Here is a 19,374-nt window from a genome sequence, read left to right on the forward strand (position 1 = left end):
GAAACTACCCTTAATCAGTACATAGACGATTGTGCAATGAGAGATTGTGCGATACTTGATCTTCTTTCAGGGAATGAGACAGGGTGGGTGATACAGGTTTATGTCGGGGAACACTTTGCATCTGGTCATCATAATACTGTTAGTTTCAATGTAAAATATGCAAAATGATAGGTCTGGTTCGTGGGTCGGGATTATAAATTGGACAAAGGCCAATTTTGATGGTATCAGAAGGATCTGGCAAATATGGATCGGACAGGTTGATTCTGCAAAGGTGTTCCAGGTAAGTCGGTGGCCTTCAGAAGTGAATTCCGAGAGTACAAAGCTCGTACAGGCCTGTCAGAGTAAACGGTAAAGATAACAGATGTAGGGAAACTTGGTTTTCAAGAGATATGGAGGCCTGGTTCAGAAAGTAAAATAGGTGCATTGCAGGTAGGAACAGATGAGATACGTATTGAGTATAAGAAATGCAAGAGAATACATAACAATAAAACAGGAAGGCAAAAAGAAAGCATGGAGTTGGCTTGGCAGACAAGCTGAAGGAGAATCCGAAGGGATTCTACAGATACATTACGATCAAGAGGTTTGCAAGGGACAAAATTGATCCTCTGGAAGATCAGAATGGTAATCTATCTGTGCAGCCAAACGAGATGGGAGAGACCTCAAATGGATATTGTCTTTGTATCTGTATTTACTCAGCAGGTGGGCACAGACTCTTTTGGAGTTAGGCAAATCTACGGCGAGGTCATGGACCCTGAACAGATTACAGAGGAGTCGGTGTTTGCTGTCCTGAGGCAAAATATGGTGGATAAATTCCCAGGGACTGAGAAAGAGTTACTTTGAACCCTGTGGGAAGAAGTTGCAGAAATTGCAAGGCCCGAGCAGAGATATTTAAATAATCCTTAACGACAGGTGGCATACTGGAAGATTGGAGTCTAGCTAATGTTGTCCTGCTGTTTAAGAAATGCTCTAAGTGTAAACTAGGAAACACAGATTGGTGAGTTTGACATTATTAATGGGAAATTTATTGCATAGTATTCTAAGGGATCGGACATACTAGTATTTGGATAGAAATGGACTGATTAGGCACAGTCAGCGTGGCTTTTTGCGTGGTAAATTGTGCCCAACCAATCTTGTAGAGATTTCTTTAAGAGGTTACCAGGAATGTTGCTGAAAGCAAGGCAGTGGATGCTGTCTACATGGAGGTCAGTGAGACATTTAACAAGGTCCCGCATGGAAGATTGGTCGTGAAGGTTCAATTGTTTGGCATTCAAGATGAGGTAGTAAATGACCTTAGACATTGTCTTTGTGGGAGAAGCCATGGAATAGTAGTAGATGGTTTCCTCTCTGATTGGAGACATTTGACTATTGGCCTGCTGCAGGGATCGATGTTGGGACTGTTCATTGTCATCTATAGCTAGGATCTGGATGATAATGTAATTAGCCGGGAGGATGTGGAATCGATATGGGTAGAGCTGCATAACACTAAGGGGCAGAAAAAGCTGGTGGAAGTTGTGTACAGGCCACCTAACAGCAGTAGTGATATTGGGGATGGCATTAATCAGGATATTAGAAATGCGTGCAATAAGGGAACAGCAGTTATAATGGGTGACTTCAATCTGCATATAGATTGGGTGAACCAAATTGGTAAAGGAGCTGAGGAAGAGGATTTTTTGGAATTTATGTGGGATTTTTTTCTGAACCAGCATGTCGAGGAACCAACTAGAGAGCAGGCCATTCTGGACTGGGTATTGAGAAATGAGGAAGGGTTAGTTAGAAATCTTGTTGTGAGAGGCCCCTTGGGTATGAGTGACCATAATAAGGTGGAATTCTTCATTAAGATGGAGAGTGACATAGTTAATTCAGAAACATAGGTTCTGAAGTTAAAGAAGGGTAACTTTGAAGGTATGAGACGCGAATTAGCTAAGATAGACTGGCAAATGATACATAAAGGGTTGACGGTGGATATGCAAAGGCAAGCATTTAAAGATCGCATGGATGGACTACAACAATTGTTCATCCCAGTTTGGCAAAAGAATAAACCAGGGAAGGTAGTGCACCCGTGGCTGACACAGGAAATTAGGGATAGTATCAATTCCAAAGAAGAAACATACAAATTAGCCAGAAAAAGCGGCAAACCTGACGGCTGGGCGAAATTCAGAGTCCAGCAAGGGAGGACAAAGGGCTTAATTAGGAAAGGGAAAACAGATTATGAGAGAAAACTGGTAGGGAACATAAAAACTGACTGTAAAAACTTTTACAGCTATGTGAAAAGAAAAAGATTGGTTAGAACAAACGTAGAATAGTAGAACACAGTACAGGCCCTTCGGCCCACAGTGTCGTGCCGACCCTCAAACCCTGCCTCTCATATAAGCCCCCACCTTAAATTCCTCCATATACCTGTCTAGCAGTCTCTTCAACTTCACTAGTGTACCTGCCTCCACCACTGACTCAGGCAGTGTATTCCACGCACTAACCACTCTCTGAGTAAAAAACCTTCCTCTGGTATTGATGTGGACAGAGAATTGGTTGGCAGACAGGAAGCAAAGAGTGGGAATAAACGGGACCTTTTCAGCATGGCAGGCAGTGACTAGTGGGGTACCGCAAGGCTCAGTGCTGGGACCCCAGTTGTTTACAATATATATTAACGACTTAGACGATGGAATTAAAAGCAGCATCTCCAAGTTTGCGGATGACAAGAAGCTGGGCGGCAGTGTTAGCTGTGAGGAAGATTCTAAGAGGATGCAGGGTGACTTGGGCAAATTCATGTCAGATGCAATTTAATGTGGATAAACATGAGGTTATCCACTTTGGTGGCAAGAACAGGAAAACAGATTATTATCTGAATGGTGGCCGATTAGGAAAAGGGGAGGTGCAACGAGACCTGGGTGTCATTGTACACCAGTCGTTGAAAGTGGGCATGCAGGTACAACAGGCGGTGAAAAAGGCGAATGGTATGCTGGCATTTATAGCGAGAGGATTCGAGTACAGGAGCAGGGAGGTACTACTGCAGTTGTACAAGGACTTGGTGAGACCACACCTGGAGTATTGTGTGCAGTTTTGGTCCCCTAATCTGAGGAAAGACATGCTTGCCATAGAGGGAGTACAAAGAAGGTTCACCAGATTGATTCCTGGGATGGCAGGACTTTCATATGAAGAAAGACTGGATGAACTAGGCTTATACTCGTTGGAATTTAGAAGAAGGAGGGGGTGGGGTCTTATTGAAACGTATACAATTCTGAAGGGATTGGACAGGCTAGATGCAGGAAGGTTGTCCCCGATGTTGGGGAAGCCCAGAACGAGGGGTCACAGTTTGAGGATAAAGGGGAAGCCTTTTAGGACCGAGATGATGATGGACAAGGATAGATCTGGTCCTAGGATTGAGGTTCTGAACTGGAAGAAGGCCAAATTTGAAGAAATGAGAAAGGATCTAAAAAGCGTGGATTGGGATAGGTTGTTCTCTGGTAGGGATGTGATCGGTGAGTGGGAAGCCTTCAAAGGAGAAATTCTGAGAGTGCAGAGCTTGTATGTTCCTGTCAGGATTAAAGGCAAAGTGAATAGGAATAAGGAACCTTGGTTCTCAAGGGATATTACAACTCAGATAAAGAAGAAGACAGAGTTGTATGACATGTATAGGAAACAGGGAGTAAATAAGGTGCTTGAGGAGTATAAAAAGTGCAAGAAAATACTTAAGAAAGAAATCAGGAGGGCTAAAAGAAGACATGAGGTTGCCTTGGCAGTCAAAGTGAAAGATAATCCAAAGAGCTTTTACAGGTGTACTAAGAGTAAAAGGATTATAAGGGATAAAATTGGTCCTCTTGAAAATCAGAATGGTCGGCTATGTGGGGAACCAGAAGAAATGGGGGAGATCGTAAATCTTTTTTTGCGCCTGTATTTACTAGGGAAACTGGCATGAAGTCTATAGAATTAGGGGAAACAAGTAGTGAGATCATGGAAACTGTACAGATTGAAAAGGAGGAGGTGCTTGCTATCTTGAGGCAAATTAAAGTGGATAAATCCCCAGGACCTGTCAGGGTATTCCCTCAAACCTAGAAGGAGACTAGTGTTGAAATTGCAGAGGCCCTGCCAGATATATTTAAAATGTCAGTGTCTACGGGTGAGGTGCCGGAGGATTGGAGAATACTCATGTTGTTTCGTTGTTTAAAAAAGGATCGAAAAATAATCCGGGAAATTATAGGCCGGTAAATTTGACGTCGGTAGTGGGTAAGTTATTGGAGGGAGTACTGAGAGACAGAATCTACAAGCATTTGGATAGACAAGGACATTGGGCAGAGTCAACATGGCTTTGTGCGTGGTAGGTCATGTTTGACCAATCTATTGGAGTTTTTCGAGGAGGTTACCAGGAAAGTGGATGAAGGGAAGGCAGTGGATGTTGTCTACATGGACTTCAGTAAGGCCTTTGACAAGGTCCCGCATGGGAGGTTAATTAGGAAAATGCAGTCGCTAGGTATACATGTAGAGGTGGTAAATTGGATTAGACATTGGCTCGATGGAAGAAGCCAAAGAGTGGTAGTAGAGAATTGCTTCTCAGAGTGGAGGCCTGTGACTACTGGTGTGCCACAGGGATCAGTGCTGGGTCCATTGTTATTTGTCATCTATATCAATGATCTGGATGATAATATGGTAAATTGGATCAGCAAATTTGCGGATGATACAAAGACTGGAGGTGCAGTGGACAGTGAGGAAGGTTTTCAAAGCTTGCAGAGGGACTTGGACAAGATGGAAAAATGGGCTGAAAAATGGCAGATGGAGTTTAATACAGACAAGTGTGAGGTATTGCACTTTGGAAGGACAAACCAAGGTAGAACATACAGGGTAAATGGTAAGCCACTGAGGAGTGCAGTAGAACAGAGGGATCTGGGAGTACAGATACAAAATTCCCTAAAAGTGGCGTCACAGGTAGATAGGGTCGTAAAGAGAGCTTTTGGTACATTGGCCTTTATTAATTAAAGTATTGAGTATAAGAGCTGGAGTATTATGATGAGGTTGTATAAGGCATTGGTGAGGCCGAATCTGGAGTATTGTGTTCAGTGTAGGTCACTAAATTACAGGAAGGATATAAATAAGGTTGAAAGAGTGCAGGGAAGGCTTACAAGGATGTTGCCGGGACTTGAGAAACTCAGTTACAGAGAAAGGTTGAATAGGTTAGGACTTTATTTCCTGGAGCGTAGAAGAATGAAGGGAGATTTGACAGAGGTATATAAAATTATGATGGGTATTGACAAAGTGAATGCAAGCAGGCTTTTTCCACTGAGGCAAGGGGAGAAAAAAAAACAAGAGGACATGGGTTAAGGGTGGGGGGGGAGTTTAAAGGGAACATTGGGGGGGTGGGGGCTCTTCACACAGAGAGTGGTGGGAATATGGAATGAGCTGCCTGACGAGGTGGTAAATGCGGGTTATTTTTTAACATTTAAGAATGAATTGGACAGGTACATGGATGAGAGGTGTATGGAGGGATTTGGTTCGTGTACAGGTCAGTGGGACTAGGCAGAAAATAGTCCGGCACAGCCAAGAAGGGTCAAAAGGCATGTTTCTGTGCTGTAGTTTTTCTATGGTTTCTATGAGGAAAAATTTCTTCACACAGAGAGTGGTGAACCTGTGGAATTCTCTGCCACAGGAAACAGTTGAGGCCAGTTCATTGGCTATATTTAAGAGGGAGTTAGATATGGCCCTTGTGGCTAAAGGGATCAGGAGGTATGGAGAAAAGACAGGTACAGGGTTCTGAATTGGATGATCAGTCATGATCATACTGAATGGCGGTGCAGGATCGAAGGGCCAAACGGCCTACTCCTGCACCTATTTTCTATGTTTTTATGTTTCTATAATTGATCAGTCAGGGCATGAAGGGATACAGGGAGAAAGCAGGAGATTGGAGCTGAGAAAAATGTTGGATCAACCACAATGACATTTTGGAGCAGACTTGATGGACCAAATATATTAATTTTGCTCCTGTGTCTTTGGTAAATTTGCCCAATAGTGGGGACGGCCTTACCTGTGGTGGACTGAGTTGTATCGACTCCTTTTGGAGTTTCTCCCCTATTCAAGGTCATGATGCAACCACTTAGAATATTCTTCATCACACATCAAAAAAGTTTGTCAAAGTTTCAGATGAAATGCCAAATCTGCGTAAACTTCTAAGAAAGTAGTGCCTTTGCTGTGCCTTCTTTGCAATGACACTTACACAGGACAGATTCTCTGAAGTTATATTACCAAGAAATTTAAAGTGCTGATTCTCTCCACCTCTGATCCCCTGATGAGAACTTGCTCATGGACCTCCAGTTTCCTCCTCCTGTATTCAATAATCAGTTCTTTGGTTATGCTGACATTGAGTGAGAGGTTGTTGTTGTGGCATCATTCAGCTAGATTTTCAATGTCCTTCCTATATGCTGATTTATCAGCTACAGTGGTGTCATCAGCAAACTTAAATATGGCGTTGGAGCTGTATTCAATCTCAAAGTCATAAGTATAAAGCAAGTAGAGCAGGGCGCTAAGCACACAGCCTTGTGCACCTGTGCTGATGGTGATTGTGCAGATGTGTCACTCCAAACTGACTGGGTACTACAAGGGAGGAAATTGAGAATCGACTTGCATAAGGAGGTATTGACACGAGATCTCAACCTACAATAATAGAATAAAATGGAAAAAAAACTACACACAAAGACCGACAAACAACCAACGTGCAAAAGACAAACTGTGCAAATACATAAAATCTAATAATGACAGTAATGATGAATTGTTTAAGGTAATTAAGTACACTGGGAACATGAGTTGTAAAGTCCTTGAAAGCGAGTCCATAGGTTGTGCAATCAGTTCAGTGTTGAAGTAAATGATGTTATCAATGCAAAGCACAAGAAAACACAAAATAGGATGCCTATAAAAAGTATTCATCCCGTTTGGGAGTTTTCATGTTCTATTGTTTTACAATATTGAATCAGTGGGCTTAATTTGGCTTTTTTTACACTGATCAACAGAAAAAGACTCTTTCGTGTCAAAGTGAAAACAGATCCCTACAAGATGAACAAAATTAATTACAAATATAAAACACAAAATAATTGATTGCATAAGTATTCACCCCCTTCACGTCACTATTCAGTAGGTTCACCTTTGGCAGCAACTACAGCCTTGAGTTTGTGTGGATAGGTGTCTATCAGCTTTGCACATTTGGACACTGCAATCTTTCCTCATTTTTCTTTCCTGAACTGCTCAAGCTTTCAGATTGCATGGGGATTGTAAGTGAACAGACCTTTTCAAGTCCAGCCACAAATACTCAATTGGATTGAGGTTTGGACTCTGACTTGGCCACTCCAGGACATTATCTTTGTTGACCTTAGGCAATTCCTTTGTAGCTTTCGCTTTATGTTTGGGGTCATTGTCTTGCTGGAAAACAAGTCTTCTCCTAAGCTGCAGTTTTCTTGCAGACTGCATCAGGGTTTTCTCCAAGATTTCCATGTATTTTGCTGCATTCATTTTACCCACTAGCTTCACAAGCCTTCCAGAGCCTGCTGCAGTGAAGCACCTCCACAGCATGATGCAGCCACCACCATGCTTCATGGCAGGGATAGTGTTTTGATTATGTGTAGTGCTTAGCTTACACCAAACATAGCATTTATTCTGATGGCCAAAAAGCTCAACTTTGGTTTCATCAGACCACAGAACCTTCTTCCAGGCAACTTCAGAGTCTCCCAGATGCCTTCTCGCAAACTCTAGCCGAGATTTCCTGTGAGTTTTTTCCCAACAATACCTTTCTCTTTGCCACTCTCTCATAAAGCTGTCACACATGAAACATCCATGCAACAGTTGTTGTATGTGCAGTGTCTCCCATCTAAGTCACTGAAGCTTGTAACCGCTCCACAGTTGTCATAGGTATTTTAGTAGCCTCTCTCACGTCCCGTTCTTGCATGGTCACTCAGTTTTTGAGGACGGCCTGCTCTAGGCAGAGTTACAGCTGTGCCATATTCTTTCTGTTACTTGATGATTGACTTAACTGTGCTCCAAGGGATATTCAGTGACTTGGAAATTCTCAAATATCCATCTCCTGACATATGCTTTTCAATAACCTTTACACAGAGTTATTTGGAGTGTTCTTTTGTCTTCATGGTGTAGATTTTGCCAGGATACTGACCCACCAGCAGCTGGACTTTCTAGATACAGGGGCACTTACTACAATCAATTGAAGCACCTTGTCCGCACACAGGTGATCTCCAGTTAACTAATAGAACATAGAATTTTACAGCACAGTACAGGCTCTTCAGCCCACAATGTTGTGCCGACTCTCAAACCCTGCCTCCCATATAACCCCCCACATTAAATTCCTCCATATACCTGTCTAGTAGTCTCTTAAACTACACTAGTGTATCTGCCTCCACGACTGACTCAGGCAATGCATTCCACGCACTAACCACTCTCCGAGTAAAAACCCTTCCTCTAATATCCCCCTTGAACTTCCCACCCCTTACCTTAAAGCCATGTTCTCTTGTATTGAGTAGTGGTGCCCTGGGGAAGAGGCGCTGGCTATCCACTCTATCTATTCCTTTTATTATCTTGTACTCCTCTATCATGTCTCCTCTCATCCTCCTTCTCTTCAAAGAGTAAAGCCCTAGCTCCCTTAATCTCTGATCATATCCCCATAGTCTCTAAACCAGGCAGCATCCTGGTAAATCTCCTCTGTACCCTTTCCAATGCTTCCACATCCTTCCTATAGTGAGGCGACCAGAACTGGACACAGTACTCCAAATGTGGTCTAACCAGAATTTTATAGAGCTGCATCATTACATCGCGACTCTTAAACAATTTTCCTCGACTTATGAAAGCTAACACCCCATAAGCTTTCTTAACTACCCTATCCATCTGTGAGGCAAATTTCAGGGACCTGTGGACATGTACCCCCAGGTCCCTCTGCTCCTCCACACTACCGAGTATCCTGCCATTTACATTGTACTCTGCCTTGGAGTTTGTCCTTCCAAAGTGTACCACCTCACACTTCCCTGGGTTGAACTCCATCTGCCACTTCTCAGCCCACTTCTCCATCCTACCAATGTCTCTCTGCAATATTTGACAATCCTCTACACTACCTATAACACCACCAACCTTTGTGTCGTCTGCAAACTTGCCAACCCACCCTTCTACCCCCACATCCAGGTCGGTAATAAAAATCACAAAAAGTAGAGGTCCCAGAATAGATCCTTGTGCGACACCACTAGTCACAATCCTCCCATCTGAATGTACTCCCTCCACCACCACCCTCTGCCTTCTGCAGGCAAGCCAACTCTGAATCCACCTGGCCAAACTTCCCTGGATCCCATGCCTTCTGACTTTCTGAGTAAGCCTACCGTGCGTAACCTTGTCAAATGCCTTACTGAAATCCATATAGATCACATCCACTACACTACCCTCATCTATATGCCTGGTCACCTCCTCAAAGAACTCTATCAGGCTTGTTAGACACGATCTGCCCTTCACAAAGCTATGCTGACTGTCCCTGATCAGACCATGATTCTCTAAATGCCCATAGAGCCTGTCTCTAAGAATCTATTCCAACAGCTTTCCCACCACAAACGAAAGACTTACTGGTCTATAATTACCCGGACTATCCCCACTACCTTTGTTGAACAAGGGGACAACATTCGCCTCCCTGCAATCCTCCGGTACCATTCCCGTGGACAACGAGGACATAAAGACCACAACCAGAGGCTCAGCAATCTCTTCCCTCGCCTCGTGGAGCAGCCTGGGGAATATTCCGTCAGGCCCCTGGGACTTATCCGTCCTAATGTATTTTAACAACTCCAACACCTCCTCTCCCTTAATATCAACATGCTCCAGAACATCAACCTCACTCATATTGTCCTCACCATCATCAAGTTCCCTCTCATTGGTGAATACTGAAGAGAAGTATTCATTGAGGACCTCCCTCACTTCCTCAGCCTCCATGCACATCTACCCACCTTTATCTATAATCGGTCCTACCTTCACTCTTGTCATCCTTCTTTTCTTCACATAATTGAAGAATGCCTTGGCGTTTTCCTTGACCCTACTCGCCAAGGCCTTCTCATGCCCCCTTCTTGCTATTCTCAGCCCTTTCTTAAGCTCCTTTCTTGCTTCCCTATATTCCTCAATAGACCCATCTGATCCTTGCTTCCTAAACCTCATGTATGCTGCCTTCTTCCACCTGATTAGATTTTCCACCTCACTTGTCACCCATGGTTCCTTCACCCTACCATTCTTTATCTTCCTCACCGGGGCAAATTTATCCCTAACATCCTGCAAGAGATCTCTAAACATCGACCACATGTTCATAGTACATTTCCCTGCAAAAACAGCATCCCAATTCACACCCGCAGGTCCTAGTCTTATAGCCTCATAATTTACCCTTGCCCAATTAAAAAATTTCCTGTCCTCTCTGATCCTATCCTTTTCCATGATAATGCTAAAGGCCAGGGAGCGGTGGTCACTGTCCCCCAGATGCTCACCCACTGAGAGATCTGTGACCTGACCCGGTTCATTACTTAGTACTAGATCTAGTATGGCATTCCCCCTAGTCGGCCTGTCCACATGCTGTGACAGGAATCCGTCCTGGACACACTTAACAAACTCTTCCGCATCTAAACCCTTGGAACTAATCAGGTGCCAATGAATATTAGGGAAATTAAAGTCACCTATGATAACAACCCTGTTATTTTTGCACCTTTCCAAAATCTGCCCCCCAATCTGCTCCTCTGTATCTCTGCTGCTACCAGGGGGCCTATAGAATACCCCCAATAGTGTAACTGCTCCTTTGCTGTTCCTGACTTCCACACATACTGACTCAAAAGAGGAACCTGCTACATTACCCACCCTTTCTGTAGCTGTAATAGTATCCCTGACCAGTAATGCTACCCCCCTCCCCCTTTTCCGCCCTCCCTATTCCTGTTAACGCACTGAAATCCAGGAATACTGTGAATCCATTCCTGCCCTGGTGTTATCCAAGTCTCTGTAATGGCCCCTACATCATAATTCCATGTATGTATCCAAGCTCTCAGTTCATCACCTTTGTTTCTAATGCTTCTTGCATTGAGGTACACACATTTCAGCCCTTCTACCTTACTGTCTTTACACCGTTTATTCTGCTTCTCTTTCCTCAAAGCCTCTCTACATGTTAGATCTGGCTTTACTCCATGCACTTCTTTCAGTGCTCTATCGCTCTGGGTCCCATCCCCCTCGCAAATTAGTTTAAACCCTCCGAGCCATGCCAGCGAACCTACCTGCAAGGATATTGCTCCCCTCGAGTTCAGGTGCAAACCATCCAATCTGTACAGGTCCCACCTTCCCCAGAAGAGATCCCAATGATCCAGAAATCTAAAAGCCTGCTCCCTGCACCAACTCCCCAGCCACGCATTCAACTGCCATCTCCTCCAATTCTTACCATCACTGTCACGTAACACTGGCAGCAATCCTGAGAACGCCACCCTTGTGGTCCTGTTCTTCAACCTTCTGCCTAGTTCCCGAAACTCGCACTTCAGGACCTCATCCCTCTTCCTGCCTACGTCGTTGGTCCCAACATGTATCCCGACTTCTGTTTGCTTTCCCTCTCGTACCAGGATGTCGTGCACCCGGTCAGAGACATCCCGGACCCTGGCACCTGGGAGGGAACAAACCATGCGGGTGCCCTTCTCACGTCCACAAAATCTCCTGTCTGCTCCCCTGACTATAGAGTCTCCAATAACGACAGCTCTCCTCTTCTCCGTCCCACGCTTCTGCACCACCGGGTTAGACTCAGTGCCAGAGGCCCTGCCACTCTGGCTCACACCTGGTCGGTCGTCCCCGCCAACGGTATCCAGGATGGTAAACTTATTATTCAGGGGAATTGCTACAGGGGTGCTCTGCACTACCTGTCTGCTCACCTTCGCTTTCCCCCCTCTGACTTTCACCCAACGACCGGCTTCCGACAGCCCAGGTGTGACTACCACCCTGTAGCTCTCATCTATGACTGCCTCATTCTCCCTTATGAGTCGAAGGTTATCCAGCTGCTGCTCCAGATTCCTGACACGGTTTTCCAGATCGCCCAGCCGTATGCACTTCTGGCAGATGTGACTTTGCGGGAGAGGGGAGTTCCACCAAGACTGCCACATCTCACATGAGAGGCACATCACCGTCTCAGGAGACATTGTAAAGACTCACTGCGAGCAAGCTTGTCCTCCGCCTCTTCTCGTCGAAGCCTGTCGAGTCAAAGCCTTAAAGCTCCACGCCTTCACTGGCCGCTTTCCACAGGCCGCTTCGCTTGAGCTATCCCTCTATTTATCTGTTTGAGCTTTTCAAAATGCTTGGTCACCTGCCCAATCAGCTGCTTTCTGCTGAGTCTGAGCTATTCAAATCTTGATTGTCTAATCAACAGCTTTCTGCTGATCTATTATGTGACTTCTTAAACCAATTGTCTCTACCAGTGACGATTTGGGGTGTCATATTAAAGGGGGTGAATACTTATACAATCAATTATTTTGTGGCTTATATTTGTAATTAATTTAGATCACTTTGTCGAGATCTGTTTTCTCTTTGACATAAAATATCAGAAAGTATGGTGATAGAGAGAACGGGTTCCTTTGATGGAGAAGTAGGGAATGTAGAGTGAAGCTGACTGGCAAGAGAACCAAAAATGACACAAGAGCCAAGAGTTGCTGGAAATCTGGAACAACACGCAAAAAAGCTGGAGGAACACAGCAGGTCAGACAGTGTCTACGGAGGGTACCCTCCAGCTTTTTATATGTTTCTTTAAAAAATGTTTCCAAGCTGCTTCTGATGTCATGAGTAGTGAGCAGCAACAGGATAGGTCATATGAGGGAATGATGCAATTATTGCGATCATTTCCAAGGTCATGCACAAGTGCGACACGTTGTAGATAAAGCAAGGTGGGACCAACATTCTTATTGGGAAGTTTGCTAGCCCTGTTAGAAAATTTTAAACTCAGCTAGCCAGGAAAGAGGGCTCACAGTCGTTGTTCAAATAGAGAGGTACGATAGTAAGATTCTTGGCGGTGTGGAGGATCAGAGGGATCCTGGGGTCCGAGTCCATAGCACACTCAAAGCTGCTACGCAGGTTGACTCTGTGGTTAAGAAGGCATGCGGTGCAATGGCCTTCATTAATCATGGAATTGTGTTTAAGAGCCGAGAGATAATGTTACAGCTATATAGGACCGTGGTCAGACCCCGCTTGGAGTACTGTGCTCAGTTCTGGTCGCCTCACTACAAGAAGGACATGGAAACCATAGAAAGGATGCAGAGGAGATTTACAAGGATGTTGCATGGATTAGGGAGCATGCCTTATGAGAATAGGTTGAGTGAACTCGGCCTTTTCTCCTTGAAGCGACGGAAGATGAGGTGGCCTGATAGAGGTTTATAAGATGATGAGAGGCATTGATTGTGTGGATAGTCAGAGGCTTTTTCCCAGAGCTGAAATGGCTAGCACGAGAGGGCACAGTGTTAAGGTGCTTGGTAGTAGATACAGAGGACATGTCCGGGGAAGGTTTTTTTTTTATTTAGAGAGTGGTGAGTGCACGGAATAGGCTGCCGGCGGCGGTGGTGGAGGTGGAAATGATAGGGTCTTTTAAGAAACTCCTGGATGGCTGCATGGAGCTTAGAAAAGTAGAGGGCTATGGGTAAAGCCTAGGTAGTTCTATGGTAGGGACATATTCAGCACAGCTTTGTGGGCCGAAGGGCCTGTATTGTGCTGTAGGTTTTCTATGTTTCTAATGTCCTCAAGGTAAAATAGTAAATCCAATAGTAAAGTAGATCAAACAAGAAACTGAACATCAAGGAAATTTCAAAGCTAAATTATATCTATTTAGCGCAAGGAATAGCACTCATAGAGTAGATGATGCAAAGCTTTAAGTAACCAGTGGTCTATGATATATTTGCTGTCACTAAGACATTACTGAACGACCAGCAGGACTGGCAACTCAAAATCAATGGGTGTAGAGTTTCCAGGTGAGATAGTGGAGGGGTCTGGGTAAAAGAAGAGAAGGCATTGCACTTTTAGCCAGAGGTTGCATTACTTCAGTACTGCAGAAAGACATCCTAAAAGGACCAACAAATGAAGATAGAGATGAGAAATAAAAAGAGTGTTGTCACTTTGCTTGGCATGTATTACAGACCTACTAACAGTCGGCAGGTGATAGATGAACAGATAACACAAAATACCCTGCAGATGCTGGGGTCAAAGTAACACTCACAACACGCTGGAGAAACTCAGAGGTCGGGCAATATCCGTGGAAACGACCAATCAACGTTTCGGGCCGGAACCCTTCGTCAGGACTGAAGAGGGAAGGGGCAGAGGCCCTATAAGGATGGTGGGGGGAGGGTGGAAAGGAGAAGGCTGGTAGATTCCAGGTGAAAAACCAGAAAGGGGAAAGATAAAGGGGTGGGGAAGGGGAAGCAAGGAGGGGGTAGGCAGGAAAGGTGAAGAAGGAATAGGGGAAGGCACAATGGGTATTAGGAGGTGGAACCATGAGGGAGGTGATAGGCAGCTGGGGGAGGGGGCAGAGTGAAATAGGGATAGGGGTAGGGAGGGGGAGGGAATTACCGGAAGTTGGAGAATTCTATTTTCATACCAAGGGGCTAGAGACTACCTAGACGGTATGTGAGGTGTTGCTCCTCCAACCTGAGTTTAGCCTTATCATGGCAGTAGAGGAGGCCGTGTACGTACATATCGGAATGAAAATGGGAAGCAGAGTTGAAGTGGGTGGCTACCGGGAGATTCTGTCTGTTGCGGCGGACGGAGCGGAGGTGCTCGAAGAAGCACTCCCTCAATCTGCATAGATGACCCCAACAGACTCACAAGTGAAGTGTTGCCTCCCCTGGAAAGACTGTTTGGGGCCCTGAATGGTGGCAAGAGAGGAGGTGTAGGGACAGGTGCAGCACTTACGCTTACAAGGATAAGTGTCGGGTGGGGAATCCGTGTGGATCAGGGAGTCGTGGAGGGAACGATCCCCGGTGAAAGCGGAGTGGGGTGGAGATGGAAAGATGTGCTTAGTGGTGGGGTCCTGTTGAAGGTGGCGGAAGCTGTGGAGGATAATGTGCTGGATCCGGAGGCTGGTGGGGTGGCAGGTGAGGACAATGGGATCTCTGCCCCTGTTGTGATGGCGGGAGGATGGGGTGAGAGCCGAAGTACAGGAAATGGAGGAGATGCGGGTGAGGGCATCATTGATGACAGTAGAAGGGAAATCATGATCCTTAAAGAAAGAGGACATTTGAGATGTCCTGGAACAGAAAGCCTTATCCTTGGAGCAGATGCGGCGAAGATGGAGGAACTGGGAATAGGGAATGGCATTTTTTTGCATGTGCCGGGGTCGGAAGGGGTATAGTAGAGGTAGTTATGAGAGTCAGTGGGCTTGGAGAAGATGTCAGTGGACAGTCTGTCTCCAGAGATGGAGACCGAGAGATCGAGAAAGGGGAGGGAAGTGTCCGAGATAGTCTAAGTGAATTTGAGGGCTGTGTGGAAGTTTGAAGTAAAGTCGATGAAATTGACGAGCTCAGCATGGGTGCAGGAAGCAGCACCGATATAGTTGTCAATGTAGCGAAGGAAAAGTTGGGGAGCAGTACCAGAATAGGTTTGGAGCACAGACTGTTCCACATAACCAACGAAGCGGCAGGCAGAGCTGGGGCCCATGCGAGGTCCCATAGCTACACCCTTAGTCTGAAGAAAGTGGGAAGAGCCAAAAGAGAAGTTATTAAGTGTGAGAACCAGTTCTGCCAACCAGAGGATGGTAGTGGTGGTGGGGAACTAGTGAGGTCCATTGTCCAGAAAGTAGCGGCGGGCTTTGAGGTCTTCTTGATGGGAATGGAAGTGTATAAAGATTGGACATCCATAGTGAAAATGAAGCGGTTCGGACGGGGGAACTGGAAATTATTGAAGAGCTGGAGGGCATAGGATGTATCCCGGATGTAGGTGGGGAGGGACTGAACTATGGTCGACAAAATGGAGTCCAGGTAGGCAGATACAAGTTCAGTGGGACAGGAGCAGGCAGAAACTATGGGTCTACCGGGACAGTCAGTCTTGTGGATCTTGGGGAGGAGGTAAAACCGAGCGGTATGGGGCGTGGGAATTATGAGTTTAGCGGCTGAGGATGGAATGTCTCCGGAGTTGACAAGGGCGGTGATGGTACGGGAGACAATGGTTTGATGTTTTTTGGTGGGGTCCTGTTCCAGGCATAAGTAAGAGGAGGTGTCAGAGAGGTGCCGTTTGGCCTCAGTAAGGCAGAGCTCCGTCCGCCAGACTACTACGACACCACCTTTGTCAGCCGATTTGATGGTGAGGTTGGGATTAGTGCGGAGAGAGCAGAGGGTAGTGCGTTCATAGGGGGTGAAGTTGGAACAGGAGATAGGAGTGGTGAAGTTGGGACGGTTGATGTCTCGGCGACATCTCGGCGATGTCTGGGGTGTGTTGAGGTGAGTTTTTTTTTGACACGGTTTGTGGATGGACCAATGATGGATGGAAAATTATGTAACCACACCTTTGGAAATGTAGCTGGTCATGTGGAAAAAGTGTGAATGGAAGATCATTTCTGAGATAGTGACAACAACCCATATCACTTACAGTGATTGTAGAAAAGGCTAGGGATTGGCCAGTTTTAAGATGATACTGGTGTAAGGCCAGTTTCATTAACATAAAGCAAGACATAGCAAATGTAGTTTCGAGTACAGGAGCAGGGAGATTCTACTGCAGTTATACAAGGCCTTGGTGAGACCACACCTGGAGTATTGTTTGCAGTTTTGGTCCTTTAATCTGCGGAAAGACATTCTTGCCATAGAGGGAGTATAAAGGAGGTTCACCAAATTGATTTCTGGGATGGCAGGACTTTCATATGAAGAAAGATTTAATCAACTCGGCTTATACTCGCTGGAATTTAGAAGAGTGAGGGGGGATCTTATTGAAACGTATAAAATTCTAAAGGGATTGGACAGGCTAGATGCAGGAAGATTGTTCCCGATGTTGGGGAAGTCTAGAACGAGGGGTCACAGTTTAAGGATAAAGGGGAAGCCTTTTAGGACCAAGATGAGGAAAAATTTCTTCATACAGAGCGTGGTGAATGCGTGGAATTCTCTGCCACAGGAAACAGTTGAGGCCAGTTTATTGGCTATATTTAAGAGGGAATTAGATACGGCCCTTGTGACTAGAGGAATCAGGGGTTATGGAGAGAAGGCAGGTACAGGGTTCTGAGTTGGATGATCAGCCATGATCATACTGAATGGCGGTGCAGGCTCGAAGAACCGAATGTCCTACTCCTGCACCTATTTTCTATGTTTCTATGTTTTTAACTGGAAAGATTGAATAGGTTAGGACTTTATTCCTTGGAACATAGAATGTGGAGCGGAGATTTGAAAGACTATACAAAATTATGAAGGGTATAGATTGGCTTTTCCCACTGAGGTTGGGTGTGTTTACAACTAGAGGTGATTGGTTAAGAGTTAAAGGTTAAAAGTTTAAGAGGAACATGAAGGGAAACTTTTTTCACTCAGAGATTCATTGGGGAGTGGAACGAACTGCCAGCGCTACTGGTACATGTGAGCTCGATTTCGACGTCCCATCAGAGAGACGTTTGGCAGCACTGTGGACACTGCGAGGCACATTAATATCAATGACAGTGAGGTAGGAAATAAGCTGAGAGGGTGAGACAGGGTGAGGGGAAACTCAGCGCTTCCATCAGGGCCAAGTTAGAGAGCAGTCTATACACTGAGTAACATGGCGAAACCGCAGAGGTCACTATTTCATTCGGAGTTTGAGGAGATGTAATGTGTCAGCAGAGACTCCTGCAGTACTTTTACAGATATACCACGGAGAATATGCAGCCTGTTTAGAGCCTGCAATACAAGAGGTGTACAGGGTTGTCGACTCAATCAGCTCCCTCACGGGCACAACCATCCCCGCCATCGAAGGCATTTTAAGAGACTCTGCTTCAACAGGGCGCAGAGCTGAACAAACAAACGTTGACATGAAGGCGGCGCTCCGGATCCAGTGCCCACGCAAACGAGAAAGTTGAGGAGATCATTCTGAGAGGTTTCGGCAAGAGACAGGAGGGTTTTACTGACAGTGGGGATCTAGGAGGTGGAACGAGATTGGTAAACACCAGAGCATAACGTTGGTAGATATATTTCTGAAATTTCGACCGGACACTTTAAATCTGCATCGCTCCACTAATATTGCCTGGCTTGCTGACTGTTTCCATAATTTCCTGGTCTTGTTTAGGATAAAGATTATTTTTAATCAGAATAAATTGTGCAAACAGGACCGAGGGGCCGAGTGACATTGAGGGATATTCAAGCCAACCTCCCCAAATTATGAAAGGAAGAAATGAACTGTGGCAAGCCCCGCCCCTGGCAGCCATTCCCTAAGAAAGGCGGAGCTTCTAGCTTCATGCAAATAAGTGATTCGGACAAGGCGGGGTAGGAGCTGAGGCGGGTTCAGCCCCGACAACAAAAGCTGATAAACTGCACTTCCTCTCAGATTCCAAACACTGACTCGGCACAAGAAGCATGTGGCAGGGTCCCTGGTTCGTGGTGCTGCTTTTCAGCTGTGCGTTACCAACACCTCTTCAACTTTTATCGCCTCTCCCCGCCGCGCAGATTCTTTTACCGTTTGTGCTCTTTTTGCAGGTAGAAGCGTGGCTCAGACCCTGACCCAACCCAGAGCATCGATTACTGCACCTGTCGGGAAAGCTGTGAGCGTTCGGTGTCAAGTGAAAGACATCTCCGTCAGCAGCAATGATCCCCTTCACTGGTACCAACAGAAACCCGGCAAACCGCTCCAAAGGATACTCTATTATGGAGATAGCGTAACGCGGGATTCGGAATTCGGAAAATCCTTCAGCGCGGGAAAATCATCAGATTCCAAATTCTATCTCACAATCGAAGTTAACGCTGAAAGCGCTGCCACCTATTACTGCGCCTACTGGGTTAACACAGTATGTAATAGATAACAAGCTCAGCACAAAAACCTCGACGAGCAGCCAGTCAAAGGGAACCGCCGATCCGGACGCTGCAGCTTACCTATATCTGCCGGGCAGGAGTTGTGCTCTGCTCAAGAGGCAGGGAGAGAAGCTGACGCTCCTGAAGTGTCCCCAATTCCATTAGAAAGAAGGAAACTTTCCCGTTATAGTGACGAGGTTCCAGCCCATTCCTGACTCGCATATTGCAGGAAACGTGGGCCAAGTTCTTTGCTAGAGTGCACTGAGCACGGAACATTGCAGGATCGTGCAGCACCGTCATGGGCATCGGACAGGTCGCAGGGAATAGAGTTTTGAATTTGTTCACGACTGAGAGAATTGGATTCAGCAAACGCTTTGAGATAAGTCAATATCCCTAATGCAGTTATGAACACCTGCGGTGAAGAACC

At 45.6% G+C, this 19,374-nt stretch overlaps 2 gene segments (V, D, J or C); both read left to right on the plus strand.

The window, feature by feature from the left end:
* Positions 1-18,022, plus strand: part of LOC134344917 (Ig kappa chain V-III region MOPC 63-like) — a 31,596-nt gene extending 13,574 nt beyond the window's left edge. The window contains 1 exon segment of the V gene segment in view: positions 17,810-18,022. Coding sequence covers positions 17,810-18,022 — 213 coding nt within the window.
* Positions 18,023-18,502: 480 nt separating this feature from the next.
* LOC134345008 (Ig kappa chain V region AH80-5-like) lies at positions 18,503-18,958 on the plus strand. The segment is given in 2 exon segments: positions 18,503-18,555; positions 18,636-18,958. Coding segments are annotated over 2 exon segments (363 nt in total).
* The last annotated feature ends 416 nt before the right edge of the window (positions 18,959-19,374 follow it).

The sequence above is a fragment of the Mobula hypostoma genome, chromosome 1, assembly GCF_963921235.1.
Source record: "Mobula hypostoma chromosome 1, sMobHyp1.1, whole genome shotgun sequence".
In the NCBI taxonomy this organism is placed as follows: Eukaryota; Metazoa; Chordata; class Chondrichthyes; order Myliobatiformes; family Myliobatidae; genus Mobula; species Mobula hypostoma.